The 21,493-nt window shown below is 43.8% G+C and overlaps 1 protein-coding gene across 1 annotated transcript; it reads left to right on the forward strand.

The window, feature by feature from the left end:
* The first annotated feature begins 211 nt into the window (after positions 1 to 211).
* Positions 212 to 10,187, forward strand: FITM1 (fat storage inducing transmembrane protein 1). The gene is made up of 2 exons (XM_088470251.1): positions 212 to 676; positions 8,774 to 10,187. Exons 1-2 carry the CDS (start codon positions 483 to 485, stop codon positions 9,390 to 9,392), a joined length of 813 nt encoding a protein of 270 aa, XP_088326377.1. The 5' UTR covers positions 212 to 482; the 3' UTR covers positions 9,393 to 10,187.
* The last annotated feature ends 11,306 nt before the right edge of the window (positions 10,188 to 21,493 follow it).

Here is a 21,493-nt window from a genome sequence, read left to right on the forward strand (position 1 = left end):
GGATGGTGTCATGACAGCATGTGTGACAGGGTTCATGAAAGTGAAATTGCAGAGCTTGGCATATGGCACAATGGGTACTTTCCAAAAAGTGTCCTCATACCTGCACATGGTCCTGCACAGAGCAATATGGACAGGGTCCCAGTGTCATATGTGAGGCGCTCAGCAGCTGATAGGGGGATGGGACTTGAGCCGTCCTTCCTGGGGAGGGGGTGAAGGGCAGGCTAACAGCTGTTGTGGAGCAGTTTCTGGGATTGTGTGCTATGTGCCTGTATCTTCATGTCTGCTGTGAGTGAGCTGTGCTATGAATCTGCCTGTCGGTTCTATGCCACAATCTGTCCTCTCTGATATTTCACCTATTTGTTTTCCATATAGCTCTTTATTACTGCACCTTATATTACTTCTGATCTAGCTTTTCTATTGTAATCTGCCAACCTTACCCTGAGTTCAACACCATCTACCAAACTCACTGTCCATATTCTGACATGGCTACTCTCAGCAACTTGATGTGTGCCCCAGTGTGTGCCTGCTCGGATATCTGTGCCCGTATAGTGGGCAGTATGTGTATGAGAAGAGGATATCACTTGTGGCTGGCAGCCGTGGTCAGTCTGATCCCTTTCCTGCAGGGACTAAGTAACCCCCAGAGCATCTTCTCCAACTCCAATAACTTCTTCAATGTGTAAGTATATTAAATTCACATAAAGATGTGAGCTGGGCTGGTAATAATAGGCATGGTTTTGGTATGGACCTTAAGTAACAATGGGCTCAGAACCAGGGTTGAATTGGGTTGTACCTATTTAGAATATATTACAAAGTAAATTCTAACCAGTATATTGATTCTGATCCATGAAATGTGAAATTGATCACATTCTGCATAGCCTCATAGTTGATATTCTATAACCCAGCTTGCATTTTACATCTTACCCTGCAATACATGCATGTTACCCTATGGGCCAAATAGGGAGTAGATTTTTTTTAACGCATTGCGATTTTGACAAGTTAGCAGAAAGATTTACAACAGCAATTTTTACTATGGTGAACCAACCTGCTGTTGCCTTGATATACATTGCTGCTTTATATCTAACTGCTAACTCGCTGAAACCTCTGCACAATCAAAAACCTGCTACCTCTTACATTTGGTTCTTCTGTTTCTTATGGTCACCCCTTTGTATTGGAGCTCACTTTATTGAATGGTATGGCTGAAAGTATGCAAGCAAAATACAGTGCTCCATAATGCCCAGTTTTCCTTTAATTGCTCCATATTCTGCTAATTGGTACAGTACGTTTCTGATGATGCCATGCAGTACTACTATATCACTTATCTGTTGATTTTTAGTGTAATGTTTTGGTTTTTTTTGTCTGGCAACATTCTGACTTTGCTGCTACACAACATGCCATGGTTATTTATACTATCAGCCAGCATTCTGGATTTTTATGCCAAGCAGTGCCTCTAAGCATATTCCACATAAATGTAGGCAGGGACATTTATAACACTGGTACAAAGTGCTGTAACTCATAGTAACCAGATGTTTGCTTCATTTCCTAAACTAAACTAGAAGATGATTAATCAATGGACCACAGCATCTTTTACGTCTATACTACTCCTGAGCTCATCACTCTCTGCCAGATTGTATATTGTTACTTGGAGTAATCTCTCCCCATTTCTACATGTATTTTGTAAACTAGTTAAATAAGTTAAATACTTTTCTATATGTTTGCCAGACTATTTTATGTTAACCTAGTTACCCCAGCTATATCCTCTCATCCAGTGTACATCTATTTATGCTTCCTGTGTATCCTATTACTGGCTATACAAGTACGGCTATCTTTAGGTTATATTTTAGGTACTTGGTTTGATGTATGTTCTGCTGCGCACATTGGAAATAATTTATGAAGGATATTTCATGAGCAGCACAAATCCAGGTTTTTGTCTTGTCTGCTCTCAGGAGATGCCACCACAAAGTGCATCCAGCTATGTGGGGAGTTGGGAAATCTGAAAAGCGCACTGTGCAAAAATGTAACCATAACTGCAAAAGTAAAATTACGAATACTTTAAAATCAGTCCTCTCACTAACGATACATATCTGTCATATTATTCATGAGATTGAGGGAAAATCAGGGTTGCCTTTATTACATGTAGCACTTGTGTGTTTTTAAGATTTGTTTTACATCAGCAAAGTAGCAATGCTCTTCTCTGCCTAAGTGCAGTTGGAAGGCACAAGATGTGTATTACTAAAAGTATAAAAGTATACTACCAGACCTGATTTATTTATTTATTAAGTTTCTTATATAGCGCAAACATATTCTGTTGCTTTACAATTGGAATCGTTAATAGAACAAAACTGAGTAATAACAGACAAACACAGAGATAGGAAGGTCCTGCTCGCAAGCTTACAATATATAGGGAAATAGGCATTGCTGCACAAGGATAATACCCACCAGTTACTCTCTAAAGCTGGGTACACACTAATTGATTTTTTTAAACCATTTGTCATTTTCCGACGGATGGGAAAGACAAATCGTCTAGTGTGTACGGACTATGGGCTTGATTCAGACCCTCGCTAGTTGCGACCGCTCGCTCCCAGCATATGGAAATTCAGCTAAGTGACGTCACGGCAGGTGATCGCACGGCAAGGCATAAGCACACCCACTATGTCTGGGCGAGTGATCACCTTGAGTTTCTAGACGCTCACCAGCCTGTCTTTAGCCGCCCACTTGTGTACGTCATCTCCAGGAATTCTATACAACCATCGGTACATCGGGATCAATCGAATCTGACCGCAGCACTTGCGGTTGTCTGTCCCCTACCACAAGCACTGCGAGCAGTTCAGTGTAAAAATCAACCAGGTGATGTGAACTATGATGCTGACTGTTAATTATGCACGCCCCAGAAACGGCGTGAAAACACTCTGGCACGCCTGGGTTCACAACTCCACTCTCCCGTTACTACTGGCCTGCCCCTGTTACCACCCACAAACGGCCTCTCCTGTCACTCATTCCACTGGGCTGTCTTTGCAGGGCGAGCGAGAAATTTGCAATCGCTCGTACTAGTTTGCGCACGTGCACCGCGAACTACACGCATGCGCACATTAGTGAACATCGTCTGCAACGAGTGGCCCCTTGCTAGCGACCGGCTCTGAATGAGCTCCTATGTGTGGTCCCGCGGGGTCATCCGCCACATCTTCAGATCTGCAGTACATGCTGCTCAATCTGAAGTTGTGACTGACGACACCATGCATTTGGATATGGCGGGGGAACGGCATATCGCGATGTCGTTCACCAAATCGTGTGGTGTGTACGGACCGAACAATATGTCGTATCGTCGGCAGGGGTCCTCAATGATTGTTATTTTACACGATTTGTCATTTTCCGACAGATCAGAACGACAAATCGTTCAAATCGTCCAGTGTATACGGATTATGCGCGCTCCCGCGGGGTCATCCGCCGCGTCTCCAGATCTGCCGTACATGCTGCTCAATCTGGAGATGTGCCTGACGACCCCATGCATTTGGATGCGGCTGGGAACGACATATCGTGCAGTCGTTCACCAAATTGTATGGTGTGTACGGACCGCATTATATGTCGTATCGTCGCGTCTGCCGTCGGCTGGGTACACAGGTTGTCTAGTCTAGTGTGTACCCAGCCTAAGAGATTTTCTAGCTATGAGAATTTTTTTCTTTTAATAAATGTTAGCCAACCTGATTGCATTGTCCCTCATTCTGAAGATGTTTGCAGTCACTGCATCATAACCAAATTCCTTCATACAATTAGCATTTTACCAATGTTTTACAGAACAATATATGAGCTGGCTTCCAGGATCTTTCATTCTAGATCCTCTTACTTCAACACCTTACTCACATCTTAACTTCAATCTCTTAATTTAGAAACCTGCACTCCATCTCAATTTCCCAAGGTTTCCTATATAGTATTCACACAATACACTATATGGCTGGTGCAAAACCTTCTATAATGTTACAAATTAGAAATCAAATAATTTTGCACTACAATCTGCAACTTCTACATGCAGGTTAATTTGTGGGTTAGGCCAGGTAGTGTGCTGTGGGGCATACTTGCCTACTTTTGAAAAAGCATTTCAGGGAGATTGTGAAAGCAGCACCTATGAGTGCGGCAGATATGTCGGCGTGTACTGCTACATCTGTGAGGCTTGTCATAAAATTTACTTAAGCTGGTTACAGCGTCGGCGTTCACCGATATATCGCAATGGCTGTGCGGCACAGCTGATGAACAGATATGTCTGCAGACATATCTGTCCATCGGCAGGTCTGTACGGGCGGTCTGCAGACCGCCCGTACACACACAGTGGCAGCCACGAGGAGGGGGCGGGACATGCCCCCCACCCGCTGGGAAATGCCCCCCCCCCGACACGCCCCCTGGTCGCCGGGACCCGCAGGTGATGGCCGTTCAGCGTGTATGATCACTCGATCTGCAGATATATCTGTCAGGTGTGTACCCACCTTTGCATCCAAATGTAAACAAGCCCCAAAGCAACTGGTAATATCTTTTTAGTGATAAAAACAAACAGACTTCATGGTTTACTGATGTATTGTTTTTTTTTTACAAGGGGTTCCATATAAGTGACCAATTGAAACCTTATGTGAAAATGCATGTAGCCATAGGGATCATTGTGCCTTATAGCCAATGCAGGGAAATGGTACTGATTATACCATTTGAATGTATATATCTCTGATATCTTTTTTTTTCCCCAAGTACGTAAGAGCTACATAATGAGGGTAAGGTGCAATCAGGGAGATTGCTAAACTCGTCAGGGAGTCTCTGACAATTGGAGAGAGTTGGTAAAGTATGCTTTGGGGTCACAATGAGGAGAAGGTGAGCTCTTGCTGGACCCCAGGTCAGTAATTAGTCATGGTCAGCATATGTAAATCTCATAAGCTTTTTTTTTTTTTTTTTTTGCGCACTTTTGACCCCAATCATTGAATTGAATAAAATCCTGTTCTACAAACGAAAAACACACAAACGTCCCTACGCATGTGCAGCTCCAAAATGGGCATACAGTGTCTCAGACCTAAAAATGATTACGATATGTCGTGACTGGATGTAGTTACGATCCCAGCCAACTGTAATGCCGGAATCCCTGCACAAGCATACCAACCGCTGACAACCCGATGGTAAGTATTGGGGTTAGGGGGAGGGTTAGGGTTAGACTGCATTCGGTGGGGGTTAGGTTTAGGCTGTGGGGAGGGAGGTTTAGGAGTAGGGTTAGTTTACGTGGTTGTGTCTGGATTGTAACCCACTCGAGATGCCAGCATCGGGATTCTGAGTGCCGGCATTCTGTACCCAACCCGTCCTGACACCCTTTTGTAACAAAGTTAAAAACAAAGTAAGTCATGGTAGAAGAACAAATCACATGTCACCTAGGGAATTTTGCTATAATGTTTTCGATGAAGTTCTGTGTCCAGTATATCATGTACTGTATATGTAATCTTCCTTTCTATCAGACTTCACATAAAAACACCATATTAACATCAATCTGGAGTTGGAGTTCTAATAGCCACCTATATATGGTAATTTTTTATGTTTTTGTCCTTAGAACCTATCCCAGAGGGGGGTTTTCTCCTTTTTTCTTTCTTTCTCCTCTCTCTCTCTCTCTCTCTCGTTATAATATAAAATTGATCACATAATTGTCTGGGTATTTTTTTTTGCATAGACCTGATATTTGTTTTGCCTACGTCTCTTAATATTGAGTTTTTTATTTGTTGCGGTCTTCGATGTATTCTGTGATCTCAATAAAATTTACATTAAAAAAAATCTGTAGTTGGGGTTCAACAGCAGTTGGGCTCTATTGTTGTAACTTTTCAGCTTTCTTTTGGGTTATGTGGTATACAGCATTAGAGTGAAGAGCAGGACCATGAAAGCAGCTATTGCTATTGGTAGATCAGGTGATATGAGACCTGGCAGAAAACCATTCCCAAGTATGATCTTAAAGGCATAACATGCTGGTAGATAGATAGAATCACTATTGTTACAGACATTCTGTTTGTCAGATGTACGCCGGGGCCCATGGGTGCATCTCTCATGTGCATTTCTGTTTCTCTTCTATCATTATATATCTTCTGCTCTCCTGGGACACACTGCTTAGTCATGATTCCTCTAGATTGCAGATAAAACTGCTCACAAAGTATGCATCAAATCCTTCTCCATATATAAATATTGAAAAACTTGCGCTCCACTACACACAGTGCTGCACTGACCACGAGGATGGTCATCAACACCCTCAATAAACCTAAACAAAAAGTACCAAAGTACAAACAACTTGCAGTCAATTGCGCTCCTCCGGGATACAGGGATTCCCAAGGTACAGGAAAAATTCCAGGAAACCCTTGTCCTTAACAATATTACACAGTCTTCTTCAGGAACCTTCTCAGCCTCTTTGGACAAGATACTTCTTCAAACGAATGAACATATGTGTTTTTCCTCAAAAAGAAGGTATATTCACAATATAGTGAAGCATAGTTTATTTAATACAATAAAAAAATAATATAAAACAATCTGACAGAGTAGCAGCGTACCAGAATGTGTGGGGTGTATAGTGGCACACACCCAAATAGGCATAAATTTGAGGTATTAACAGTCACCTCCCTGGTATTAGGTCTCTGCAATCCCCCTGGTAATGTGTTCCAAATACTCTGTTCCCACACAGTGTCACCTGGTATAGTCTGCTCCTTTTCTGAACTCACCAACGCGTTTCTGCTCCCATAGAGCCTTTATCAAGGTGTAATTCCTATGCTAACCTTCTCCATATATATATCAAGGTGTAATTCCTATGCTAACCTTCTCCATATATATATATGGAGAAGGTTAGCATAGGAATCACACCTTAATAAAGGCTCTATGGGAGCAGAAACGCGTTGGTGAGTTCAGAAAAGGAGCAGACTATACCAGGTGACACTGTGTGGGAACAGAGTATTTGGAACACATTACCAGGGGGATTGCAGAGACCTAATACCAGGGAGGCGACTGTTAATACCTCAAATTTATGCCTATTTGGGTGTGTGCCACTATACACCCCACACATTCTGGTACGCTGCTACTCTGTCAGATTGTTTTATATTATTTTTTTATTGTATTAAATAAACTATGCTTCACTATATTGTGAATATACCTTCTTTTTGAGGAAAAACACATATGTTCATTCGTTTGAAGAAGTATCTTGTCCAAAGAGGCTGAGAAGGTTCCGGAAGAGGACTGTGTAATATTGTTAAGGACAAGGGTTTCCTGGAATTTTTCCTGTACCTTGGGAATCCCTGTATCCCGGAGGGGCGCAATTGACTGCAAGTTGTTTGTACTTTGGTACTTAATCCTTCTCCATGTCTGAGCACTGTAGTATTAATATGATGCACTAGTGTTAGCGCTTTCTAACACTTGCAGCCAGAGGCCTCATTTCTAGCAATAAGTTCTTTAAGGGTCATTTATGAAGTGCACAAATTGTGGGCATGAAGCACGATAATGATGCCAATTGACCACCCAGCATATACATGTTGTGCATGCTACTCCCTTTACAGCTAATTCCAGAACATTACCCCTTAAATACAGATCCTGTTTTTGCTTATAGGTGTAAACAAGTGTATTACTATGTTTATCACCAGCTTCTGCAAAAACACTATAATTATTATTATTCATTTTTATTTATAAAGGTGCCACAAAGTGTACGCAGCACAGTACATGGTAAACATACAGAATAGTCATAGGGTTACAGAGCATATATTCAATATACAATGGCAGAGCAACAGTACCAAACTATAATATCACACCACAGACTGGGTTGGACACATTGAAAGTGGCAAGGGTAGGGAAACTCACTGAAGCTAGCAGGAGCATACAGAGGCAAGTCACAGGTGGGTACTGATTCAGTGCTTAATGATCCTGTACCCAACATATGGGCGAGCAAGCAGAGAATCTAAAGCTGGGTATACACTTGATCTATATATCGCCCATTCCATTGAGCGGGTGATATATCTGTAGGGCATCTGCGGGTGTATACACCCGATATGTCTGTGAACGATATCAGTTACACCCGGCGATGCACTACAGATATATCACAAATATTAATTGATAAATAGGCCCCATAATGGTAAACAGGAATGAACAAGTTTTGAAATTGCAGCTGTAATGTCATATATGTGAGTGAGAGCACAGAACCCTGTCGCTGACCCACAGCTCTTGTTTCTGACACACCCTGCAGTCTGTACAGCTGCTTGGAGCATCTTCATGACTCCGCCCCCTCTGCTTGGCATCATGATGTCATGTGCTCAGGGGGTGTGGTCGGCACAGTGCACACTGCAGCCCTGTCATGCCGCTGCTTGTGTATGTCATATTAAACTTTACTGCTCCCTTTTAAGATTAAGGGGTCTATTTACTAAGCAGTGGTAGGAGACAGAGTGAAAAGTGATAAGGAAGTGATGAGGTGCCAGCCAATCAGCTCCCAACTGTAATTTTTCAAACACAGCCTGTGAGATGAAGGTTGGGAGCTGATTGGCTGGCACCTTATCACAGACATCACTTTTCACTCTGTCTCCTAACACTGCTTAGTAAATAGACCCCTAAAACACTTTATATTTGTTTGGTCACAGACTATTGTCCCTTACAAGATGTTTAAGAAATAGTTCATGTTTCTTGCATAGATAAAACAACTTAACCTATATCCCTGCATGTTTTCACTTTCATCCCTCCAATAGTTTGTACATGCTTTTCCCTCCTATCCCAAACAGCACACACTCTAACTGCCTTCCCTCCACAGGAAGTTCGTGCATTGCTCCTGCGGTTGGACATTTCTGCTCCTCTGTGGATTTGTTTTGCTGGTGTCTTTGGTACCTACTGGTCGTCCACTACTCTGTCTTATGCACCTGACAAGGCTGGGAGTAAGTACAGCTCTGTGCCAAGGTTTTCCCTACCTTTTCAAGCTTTTGGAGGATCTTACTGGTTCCTGTCACCAGCCAATGCCACCTGGTACACTGCTTCTACCTCGGCTGGAAAATAGACAAACCTGTCAAGCAGAAGGGCACCAATGGCAGGGTTATCATATTTCTCCCCAAACCTTTACCCTCACCCTATGCAGCTTATCTTTGGCAGAAGAGCTATCTGTGTTTGTACGTTACCTGCGAAGGGGCTACCCAGCTGGCACTGCTCTGCATTTAGTCTTCTTGCTGAATGCCAGTCTTCTGGGACTATACAATATGCTTTTGTTGTGCACAGCACTTTATGCCCCTAGCTATACACAGAGTGTGATTGGTGCAGCAACAGGGACCCTGTGCTGGCACCTTACCTATCGCGGCTGGTACCGTACATCCTATTCACCTGGACCACCTGGTTATGGAATGTTTCCTAGAGTGACAGCAACCAGGAATAAGCTGGATTGAGAAAGAACTGACTCCTGGCATCTCTCCACTCTTGGTCAATTACCACCTGAGATTTGCCTCTTGAAAACTAATGACATATGCAATATTTACTATTCATTTTTAAATAGTGCCTGGACTCTGTTTATTGTGAACATGCTAACCAGATTCAAAATAATGCAACTATCTTCTCCATTCCCACAAATCATGGTATCTCATCCGTACCTGGTACCTTAATATCTGTATTCATAATAAATAATTTAATGCCAAAACCAGCGTCACTTTGCTAAATAGTTAACCACATCAAGACAAAGTTAATCCCACCAGTCATGGTGGTTGACCAGAAAAATTCATTGCTGTTCATGTCAACACAAGATCAGTTAAAATTTTGAAAACGGCAATCTCACATGGAAGTTTTTTTGTTAAATATCAAATTGATGGTAATGTTTCTTAGCTATGCTCAGCTGAGTCATTGTCTCCTTTTCTGGTGGGAATACAAGTATGGCTTTGTCAGTCTACTATGCAGATACAGGCTTTCAGCTGATGGTAGGAGGTGGAAAAGCAGGGGGAGGATTTTACAGTGAAATTATAGCTCAGAGGGATATTCCAAAGCCTTTGCTTAATGCTATACATCATGTTACTGTGGTTGCCATGGTAGAGACACTGGAAATGGCATGCTGCTTTAATGGTGTTTTTGTTTTGAGGTGTTTCACCACAAACAATAACCATCTATGGTACTTGCCTGATCCAAATGTGTGTCAGTATGTTATCTTTTGCTGAAAACAACTACCACAGAAAATGTCATCGTTTTTAATTCAGTTGTACACACAGATTTAAAATGATATATGCATTGCAATAATATAATTAATAGGATTATCATTGGAAAATCACATTGATATGACTGTACAATCTCTGGGGTTATAAAGCATTATTGTTTTTCAAATATATGTAAAATGTAGCAAGAATTGTATAATTTATTTGATTATATGTTTGTGTGTAGGCAGTTTTTGCTATGGGGACCATATAATACTTGTTATAATCTAGAAAGAACTGACAAAAATAAATCCTCACTGCAGTTTATTTCTAATAAAACCCATCATATAAATACACTCAAAATACGTCATTGCTTTTTTACTCCAAACTGCAATTACATTTATAGCTAGGGCGCTCCAAACTGCAATTCCATTTACAACTAGAGCAACTTCTAGTATTAGGCACTTTGTATGTGTGTGTATATATATGAATATATATGAATATATATATATATATATATATATATATATATATATATGACAAAAAACCCTGGAAAGATTGTCAAGGGGAGATGTATATGCCCCAGGTTTTTAGCTTCTATCTGTTAGACAGAAGATGATTAGCAGCCTTGATTGCCACACCACCTGTTTGATACAGATGAAGTGTGTCAGTCCCTATAGTAAGTTTATCACGGCCTGGGGAATAGGTCAGAGGCCTGTTGAGAGACAATGTGATCACTGAATATAAGTGTTGTGCTAAAGACTTCTGTTTTGTGAGAGGGACGTTAGGCCCCTCCACTCTGAAAGAGAGATAGAGAATCATTTTGTTTAGTTAGAGCTGGACAGGCCAGGATTTACTTTTAGTTCTGTTTATTTTTGTGCTGCTAATAAAACTAGCTGCGGTTACCTGTACCGAGGCCCTGGACTGGTGTAATACTGCTTGGCAGCTGCCTCACAAGTGCAACCGTTTACCCCAGTATACAGCACCATGATCTTGTGGGTGTGTGTGTGTGTGTGTATATATATATATATATATATATATATATATATAGTCGAGATGTATCCACACTCACGTTTTATAAGATTGCTGGGGTGACTGCCCATAAAAGACCTCCAGGTCCTGTATATAGACTTGAAAAAAGGGGTGCACTCACCAGTCTTCTAAAAGTCCTTTATTCCAACAATAGAAAGTATAAACAGGATCAATGTTTTGGTCCCAAACGTGGACCTTTGTCAAGATAAGAATACAAGCAACTAACACCCCTTATATACCCACCTTGCTAATTGCTAAACCAACCCACCTACGGTGGGAGTGTACATCAAAATCAGTTACTGACCCAAAAGTACATATTGCATGGGTACCTATATTGTAGGCTCCTATATTGATAAAAAAGAGGCTCCTTACCTAATGTGAGCACTGCGATCCCCATGTAATAAACATACTGTCCCCGCTGTACTTTCAGGAGGCACAACATGCCTTAGCCTCGTTGAAATGTATGATCATAGATTGGTTGCCCCCTCCGAGACGCGGAGGCGATCGAGCTAGGATACTCTTGCGGAAAGAAACACTCTGGAAACACAAACTGGACACTATCTACCCGAGAGGCCTAAATGAGGCGATACATCTGGGCATATTTTTAGATTGATCTAATAAGAATTAAACTCAGGGGTGCACCACCAATAATAAATCTTTATATATCTTTGCTATATTTTTGTCATATAATTTTATTTTTTTCATTCATTTTTTTTCATTTTTTTCATTTTTTTACCTATTTTCTTATTTTTTCATTTTCCGGTCACTTTGGCAATGTAGTGGAGGTTTTTGTAACATAACCTTCTGATGTTTATTAAGGTATTGTGACATGTGGAGATATTTAAGTATTTTTTCACATATTCAACTATGTACAAAGTGCTTAAAGTCAGCGCATAGCTAGAAGTAAGTTATAGCCCATTTGTAATTCTCCCCCCATTTGTTTACCATTTTATGTTGTATTTAAAGTGCTATTCAGTCACTGAACCCAGAGACAAATATTTTTAATAGTTATTTTAAGCAGCATCGTGAGTACACGAGGGTTGCTAAGCAACCATCATGTGATCCCGCAGTTTGCTGTGATTGAAGCCAGAGCTGCCTGGGTGACACGCACGCATGCGTTCCAATAAACAGGAAACGGGAGCCAGTGGAACGCACGCCGATAGTCTCCATTAGACTCCCAGTACAGCGGGGACAGTATGTTTATTACATGGGGATCGCAGTGCTCACATTAGGTAAGGAGCCTCTTCTTTATCAATATAGGAGCCTACAATATAGGTACTCATGCAATATGTACTTTTGGGTCAGTAACTGATTTTGATGTACACTCCCACCGTAGGTGGGTTGGTTTAGCAATTAGCAAGGTGGGTATATAAGGGGTGTTAGTTGCTCGTATTCTTATATTGACAAAGGTCCACCTTTGGGACCGAAACATTGATCCTGTTTATACTTTCTATTGTTGGAATAAAGGACTTTTAGAAGACTGGTGAGTGCACCCCTTTTTTCGAGTATATATATATATATATATATATATATATATCAGAAGAATACAAAGTAAGTATGTCTACATCTTCCTGTTATTTTTCTACCACTATCTCATGACAGTGGCACTCTATCTCCCATTCCCTGTATGTGCCAATTTGTCCTTCCCCTGTCAGTGCCATTCTCTTTAGCCTTCCACTGTCTGTGCCAGCCTTTATAACCTCCTCTGTCTTCACCAGCCTCTCTGCCAATCCTGACTTCCCTAGCTTCTGTGCCCTTCTGTCTGTGCCAGCCTCTTACCCTTCCACTATCTGCACTATCTTCCCTGCCCTTCCTCTGTCTCCACAAGCCTCTGCCATTCCCTATTTTGTCCCAACTTCTCCCTACTGTGTCAACCTCTTTATACTTCCCATCTGTGCCAGCATCCCTGCCCATCCCCTATTTGTGTCAGCCTCTGCCCTTCCTCTATCTTGGTCTGCCTCTCTGCCCTCTCCTGTTTGCGCCAGCCTTTCTAACCTTCCATGTCTGTACCAGGCTCTCTGCCCTTCAACTGCGCCAGTTTTTATCTTTCCATTTTCTGTGCCAGTCTCTTGACCTTCCCGTCTCTTTCCAAATGTGTCTCTGAATGCCTTTTGTGTGCTCATCACTCTTTGTGTGTTTCTAAATCTGTGTTTGTACCTGTCTCATTTGTCTGCCTTTGTATTTTTGTGTCTCTACATTGTGAGTGTCTCTGCTTTCTTTCTCTCCCTTTGTGTTTCTGTCTGTCTCTACCGTCTGCTCCCACTATCCACTTTTTCCATATACTTCTCACACTTCTACTTTTTCCCTGCCCCTTATCCTGGTTCTACTTCTTCCACTTATAACCTCTTTACCCCTCACCTTTCTTATTTAATTCTGCTGAAGGTGATGGAGTCCTGCTGGCTGCTGATCAGAAGCAACATAGACAAACGGGTAGAACCATGTCCAAAGTCACATAACTAAACCTGAGAATGGCAGGTATGAATAATCTTCTGATTGTCATTGTTTTTGGTGAGCAACTGAACAGTAATCTTTTTTTACTTTATGCATGCTATTTATCAAACTGAAAACCTTATGTGCAATCACTGAGTGAGAATTAAGCTGGGTACACACTAAACGACGTGTGTACCCAGCGAAGCGACCGGTGACCCCTCCACGTTAACGGGCCGACATATCGGGCAGCAAATACACAATAGACGACCCTGTACTTGACCTCCTGATATGATGACTCTGCCGCATCCCGCTGCAAGGGGTCATCAGCCGCATCGCCGGGTTGAGCTGTATGTAGGGCCAACTTGATGATGCGGCTGATGACCCCAGGGGAGCATGCACCGCTGACATTCCGTCGGAATCGGGCAAATAGTTTAAAAAATCACTGAGTGTGTACGCACCTTTAATAACGAACTCAATTCAGATTTCCTTTCATTAAGTGAACTGAAATGTCATGTAAGGTACTTTTAGGTCTGGCTGAAAGCTTGACATTCAGGGCCAAATTTAATAGCCCATGATTTGCCGGACCTGGCTCGATTTCGATGAGATTAGATTTATAGCGGCATTTCGTTTAAAGGCAAAACCAAGTTGGTTTTGCCTTTAAAGTAATTGCTGCTTCAAACCTAGTGACCGTCTCACCAGAATCGTACTGGATCCAACAAATCGTGGGCTATTACTTTTGGCCCTGAGAGGTAATGTGTTATCATCGTACAACTATGAACATTCTAAGATTCTGCTAATTTCAGTTTACTTATCCTATAGACAGGGCCGTCCCTAGCCCAAATATTTTGGTAAGCGAGTATATTTTTTGGCGCCCCCCTATGCAGTGCCCTCGGTAGTGGTCACCCCTGTGCAGTGCCCCCAGTAGTAATCCCCCCTTCTAGTGTCCCCAGTAGTAGCCCCCCCTTGTAGCTCCCCCCAGTAGAGAGACACGTAATAAAAATAAAATAAAAAAACACTTACCTGAATCCCCGCTCCTGCTCCCGCCGCTGCTATCAGCTCCTCTGTCCGTCCTCTCGGGCCGCTTTGCATTATGGAAGAGACGTCGTGATGTCTCTCAAATTACTCACTGCGGGAGCCGGAAGATGGCTCCAGCAGTGGGAGCAGCAGCAGCCGATGAGAGTCTGACAGACTCTCATCAGCTGCTGAAACAAACACACAGCTGCCAGCACTGGCGGCTGTGTGTTTGGCACTGCGTAGCGCTGACCGAACTCCGTCCGGTCAGCGCTACACACGCGGTGCAGCTGTGTCACAGAGACACAGTCTGCACCACGGTAAGCCTCTCCACTGCTGGCTCAGTAAATTAATAAATCTGGATGGTCGCGGCTGCGGCGCCCTTCACTATGTGGCGCCTTACGCGGCCGCGTACCACGCGTAATCATAGAACCAGCCCTGCCTGTAGATCTAAGTAACCACTTCGCTGACTATTATAAGCTGTGCTGTTCTTCTAGCATTAACTATTTTAGCATTTTATTGAGCTACCAATATATTTTATGCCACAAAAAAAAAAAAAAAGAGTGTGATCACTATTTTTTGGTATTACACTTGCTGGTCTGTCTTAAAAAAAATATTCAACACTTCTGCATACTGATATTATTCAACTTCCAATAAATTTTTTTTGTTCTCATTATATTCCAAATCCTGTCAATGCTTGAAAGCTAATAATATACAAACTGAGGAGCTCATCATAAGCACAGAGGGGTCTATGTATCAAGCCTTGGAGAGAAATACAGTGGATGGAGATAAAGTACCAACCAAACAGCTCCTAACTGCCACGTTACAGGCTGTGTTTGAAAAATGACAGGATTTGATTGGTTAGTACTTTATCTCCATCCACTTTATCTCTCTCCAAGGCTAAGGCTGGGTACACATTTAACGATGTATATCCAGCCGACCTGTCGTGCGATGGGACCCGGTGGGGGTCCCGGCATCGGCAACTGCATACACACTTGCCGATGACAGGAGCAACATTACAACGGCAGGGACCATGCTGCATTCGGCAGCATGGCCCTCGCTGATGATGTCGCCCGTCGGGAGCGTGCATAGTCAGTGACAAAGTCTGTACACACTGGATGATATGTTGTCCGATCCACCGGACCGGACGACATGTTGGTTGTCCCAGCCTAAGTACATAGACACCATATTCATTTTAGTACTGTGGCACCTTCTGTGACTAAAATAACATAGCAAGGTTCTGTGACTAAAATAACATAGCAAGGTAACTCAAGCAATATTGAAAAGCTCCTGCTACAGCAATGGGTTTTGTCATACTCAAACAGACTCCATGAACTAGAGATAGGAAACTTTACAGGCTTCACAAAGTGTTAAGTGGTCTGTACGCAAATTACCACTGAGCTGCAGAAGTCTGTTTTTACTAGTTGCAGTCATGCTTAACCATGGCCGCCGAGGCACTTACTGAATAACAAATGGATGGCAGCGATGCAACTTCCGACTAGGGGTGTGCACCGGCCACTTTTCGTGTTTTGTGTTTTGGTTTTGGATCTGGATCTTTCTTCGTGTTTTGGATCTGGATTGGTTTTGCCAAAACCACCCTTCCGTGTTTTGGGTTCTGGGTTTTGTGTTTTGGATCTGTATTTTTTTTTTAAAAAGCATAAAAACAGCTAAAATCACAGAATTTGTGTGTTTTTCTGCTCCTATGCTATTATTAACCTCAATAACCTTAATTTCCACTCAATTCCAGTCTATTCTGAACACCTCACACCTCACAATAGTGTTTTTATGTCCAAAAGGTTGCACCGAGGTAGCTGGATGACTATGCTAAGCGACACGAGTGGGCGGCACAAACACGTGACCCATCTAGGCGTGATACTGCAGTGGCAGACAGGATGGCAATTTGAAAAACTAGGCCCCAAACTGTACATAATGCAAAGAAAAAAAAGAGGTGCAAGATGGAATTGTCCTTGGGCCCTCCCACCCACCCTTATGTTGTATAAACAGGACATGCACACTTTAACAAACCAATCATTTCAGCGCCAGGGTCTGCCACACAACTGTGGCTGAAATGATTGGTTCGTTTGGGCCCCCACAAAACAAGCTGGCAATTAATCTGTCCCTGCACAAACTGGCTCTACGGAGGCAAGATGTCATCCTCATCCTCCTCATCCACCGATTCCTCACCCTCTTCAGTGTGTACATCCTCATCCTCACAGAGTATTAACTCGTCCCCACTGGAATCCATCACCACAGGTCCCTCTGTACGTTCTGGAGGCTGGTCTCCCTGGAAGAGCTGATAATTAATTTTGATGAACATCATCTTCTCCACATTCTGTGGAAGCAACCTCCTACGCCTTTCGCTGACAAGGTTCCCGGCTGCACTAAACACTCTTTCGGAGTACACACTGGAGGGGGGGCAACTCAGGTAAAATAGAGCCAGTTTGTACAGGGGCCTCCAAATTGCCTCTTTTTCCTGCCAGTACAGGTATGGACTGTCTGACATGCCTACTTGGATGCTGTCACTGATGTAATCCTCCACCATTCTGTCAATGGTGACAGTATCATATGCAGTGACAGTAGACATGTCAGAAATTGTTGCCAGGTCCTTCAGTCCGGACCAGATGTCCAAACTTGGTCCTGCCTGCTCTGCATCACCGCCAGCGGGTTGCTTAGGATAGCTAAGTTTTTTCCTGGCAGCCCCAGTTGCGGGAGAAAATGAAGAAGGAGCTGTTGACGTGTCACGTTCCGCTTCAGCTGACAGTGTGTTCACCAGCAGGTCTTTGCACCTCTGCAGGCTTGTGTCGGCCGGAAAGAGAGACACCACATAGGCTTTAAACCTAGGATCGAGCACGGTGGCCAAAATGTAGTGGTCTGATTTCAACAGATTGACCACCCTGGAATCCTGGCAAAGTGAATGAAGGGCTTCATCCACAAGTCCCACATGCCGAGCGGAATCGCTCCGTCTTAGCTCCTCCTTCACTTTCTCCAGCTGCTTCTGCAAAAGCCTGATGAGGGGAATGACCTGACTCAAGCTGGCAGTGTCTGAACTGACTTCACGTGTGGCAAGTTCGAAGGGCTGGAGAACCTTGCACAACACGGAAATCATTCTCCACTGCGCTTGAGTCAGGTGCATACCCCATCCTTTGCCTATGTCATAGGTGGATGTATAGGCTTGTATGGCCTTTTGCTGCTCCTCCATCCTCTGAAGCATATAGAGGGTTGAGTTCCACCGCGTCACAACCTCTTGCTTCAGGTGATGGCGGGGCAGGTTCAAGAGTGTTTGCTGGCGCTCCAGTCTTCGGCACGCAGTCGCTGAATGGCGAAAGTGGCCAGAAATTTTTCGGGCCACCCAAAGCGTCTCCTGCACGCCCCTGTCGCTTTTCAGAAAATTCTGCACCACCAAGTTTATTGTGTGAGCAAAACATGGGACGTGCTGGAATTTGCCCAGATGTAATGCCCGCACAATATTGGTGGCGTTGTCAGATATCACAAATCCCCAGGAGAGTCTAAGTGGGGTAAGCCACTGGGCGATGATTTCCCTCAGTTTCTCTAAGAGGTTGTCGGCGGTGTGCCTCTTACTGAAAACGGTGATACACAGCGTAGCCTGCCTTGGAACGAGCTGGCGTTTCTGAGATCCTGCTACTGGTGACGCTGCTGCTGTTGCTGCGTAAGGTGATACATCTACCCAGTGGGCTGTCACAGTCATATAGTCCTTAGTCTGCCCTGTTCCACTTGTCCACATGTCCGTGGTTAAGTGGACATTGGGTACAACGGCATTTTTCAGGACACTGAGGACACTTTTTCTGACGTTTCTGTACAGTCTCGGTATCGCCTGCCTAGTGAAGTGGAATCTAGACGGGATTTGGAACCGGGGACACACTACCTCCATCAATTGTCTAAATCCCACTGCACTAATGGCGGATACCGGACGCACGTCTAACACCAACATAGCAGTCAAGGCCTCAGTTATACGTTTTGCTTCAGGATGACTGCTGTCGTACTTCATCCTCCTCGCTAAGGACTGTTGGAGGGTCAATTGTTTCGTAAAAGTAGTGGTGTTCCTACTTCCTCTCTGGGATGATGAACGACTCCCGGCAGCAGGAGGCGTAGCAATGCAGGATCCTCTGGAGGAATCCCGGATAGGGGAGTCAGTCATGCCAGTGACATGGCCTGCAGGACTACTTCCGATCCTGACTAAGGAGGAAATTGACGAGGAGGGAGTTGACGGTGTGGTTTGCAGGCGCTTGGATACAACAGGACAACGGGATTTAGGTGTCCCTGGACTGCTTACGGTCTTAGCCAAAGTTTCTGAACTTGACAGTAACTCATTATGAACACGCTGCAGGTGCCGTATAAGGGAGGATGTTCCTAGGTGGTTAACGTCCCTACCCCTACTTATTCCACCTTTACATATGGTACATATGGCAAGACAGTTGTTGTCCGGATTTGGATAGAAATATTGCCAGACCAAAGAGGTGGAATGTTTGGTCTTCTGCCCAGGCATGACCGTAATGGGCTTTTTCATCCCACGGACAACAACTGTCTCCCCCGGAGCCTGATTTAAACAAACCACATCACCATCAGAATCCTCCTCGCCAACTTCCTCCTCAGCGCCAGCTACACCAGTATCCTCATCCTGTTGTACTTCAACAGTGACATCTTCAATTTGCATATCAGCAAGTGGACTGTGGGTGCTCCTTTCAGCACTTGCAGGGGGTGTGCAAATGGTGGAAAGAGCCACCTCTTCCCGTCCAGTGCTGGGAAGGTCAGGCATCGCAACCACCACCACACTTGGACTCTCCTTGGGGATTTGTGATATCTTCTTAGAAAGCACAGTTCTTCGCTGTGCTTTTGCCAGCTTAACTCTTTTGATTTTTTTAGTGGGAGGAGGGCTTCCATCGTCATGTGAAGCTGAACCACTAGTCATGAACATACTAGGGATCGACCTTAGCCGTTCCTTGCCACTCCGTGTCGTAAATGGCATATTGGCAAGTTTACGTTTCTCTTCAGATGATTTAAATGTTTTTTTCAAGGTCATTTTCCTGAACTTTGTCATTTGGGATTGTATGTGCCCTCTACTATGACATTGGGCATCGGCCTTGGCAGACGACGTTGATGGCATGTTATCGTATATGTCATGACTAGAGGCAGCAGCTTCAGCACTAGGAGGAAGTGGTTCTTGATCTTTCTCTATTTTATTTTTATCGGAGAAAGTTTGGTCCTCCATTTATGTTATATCGATTTGATATATACGTGCGGCTAAACACAGAAAATATTTTTTTATTTTTGCTGGAGAGTAGTGCACTTTGTGGGCTACACCACCCTTTAAGAAATGAGCCAGCCAGCTCTTTACTTATGGGACACAGGCGCACGCTTGGCGCTGCTCCTTTGTTGATGCACGTGCGGCTACTGCGCACACAATTCACGAACACAGAAAAATTATTTTGTTATTTGGTTTGGAGTGTACTTTGGGGGTTACAGCACCCTTTAACGGTCAAGCCAGCTGGCCCTTTACTTATGACACAGGTGCACGCTTGGCACTACTTTGTTGATGCACGTGCGGCTACTGCGCACACAATTCACAAACACAGAAAATTTATTTTTTTTTGGTTTGGACTGGAGTGTACTTTGGGGGTTACAGCACCCTTTAACGGTCAAGCCAGATGGCCCTTTACTTATGACACAGGCGCACGCTTGGCACTACTTTGTTGATGCATGTGCGGCTACTGCGCACACAATTCACAAACACAGATTTTTTTTTTTGGTTTGGACTGGAGTGTACTTTGGGGGTTACAGCACTCTTTAACGGTCAAGCCAGCCGGCCCTTTACTTATGACACAGGCGCACGCTTGGCACTACTTTGTTGATGCACGTGCGGCTACTGCGCACACAATTCACAAACACAGAAAAAATATTTTGTTATTTGGTTTGGAGTGTACTTTGGGGGTTACAGCACCCTTTAACTGTCAAGCCAGCCGGCCCTTTACTTATGACACAGGCGCACGCTTGGCACTACTTTGTTGATGCACGCGCGGCTACTGCGCACACAATTCACAAACACAGAAAATATATATTTTTTTGGTTTGGACTGGAGTGTACTTTGGGTGTTACAGCACCCTTTAATGGTCAAGCCAGCCGGCCCTTTACTTATGACACAGGCGCACGCTTGGCACTACTTTGTTGATGCACGTGCGGTTACTGCACACACAATTCACAAACACAGAAAAAATATTTTGTTATTTGGTTTGGAGTGTACTTTGGGGGTTACAGCACCCTTTAATGGTCAAGCCAGCCGGCCCTTTACTTATGACACAGGCGCACGCTTGGCACTACTTTGTTGATGCACGTGCGGCTACTGCGCACACAATTCACAAACACAGAAAATATTATTTTTTTTGGTTTGGACTGGAGTGTACTTTGGGGGTTACAGCACCCTTTAACGGTCAAGCCAGCCGGCCCTTTACTTATGACACAGGCGCACGCTTGGCACTACTTTGTTGATGCACGTGCGGCTACTGCGCACACAATTCACAAACACAGAAAAAATATTTTGTTATTTGGTTTGGAGTGTACTTTGGGTGTTACAGTACTCTTTAACAGTCAAGCCAGCTGGCCCTTTACTTATGACACAGGCGCACGCTTGGCACTACTTTGTTGATGCACGTGCGGCTACTGCGCACACAATTCACAAACACAGAAAAAATATTTTGTTATTTGGTTTGGAGTGTACTTTGGGGGTTACAGCACCCTTTAACGGTCAAGCCAGCCAGCCCTTTACTTATGACACAGGCGCACGCTTGGCACTACTTTGTTGATGCACGTGCGGCTACTGCGCACACAATTCACAAACACAGAAAATATTTTTTTCTTTGGTTTGGACTGGAGTGTACTTTGGGGTT

Source organism: Taudactylus pleione, unplaced genomic scaffold (assembly GCF_031769625.1).
Source record: "Taudactylus pleione unplaced genomic scaffold, aTauple2 ptg000095l, whole genome shotgun sequence".
Lineage (NCBI taxonomy): Eukaryota > Metazoa > Chordata > Amphibia > Anura > Myobatrachidae > Taudactylus > Taudactylus pleione.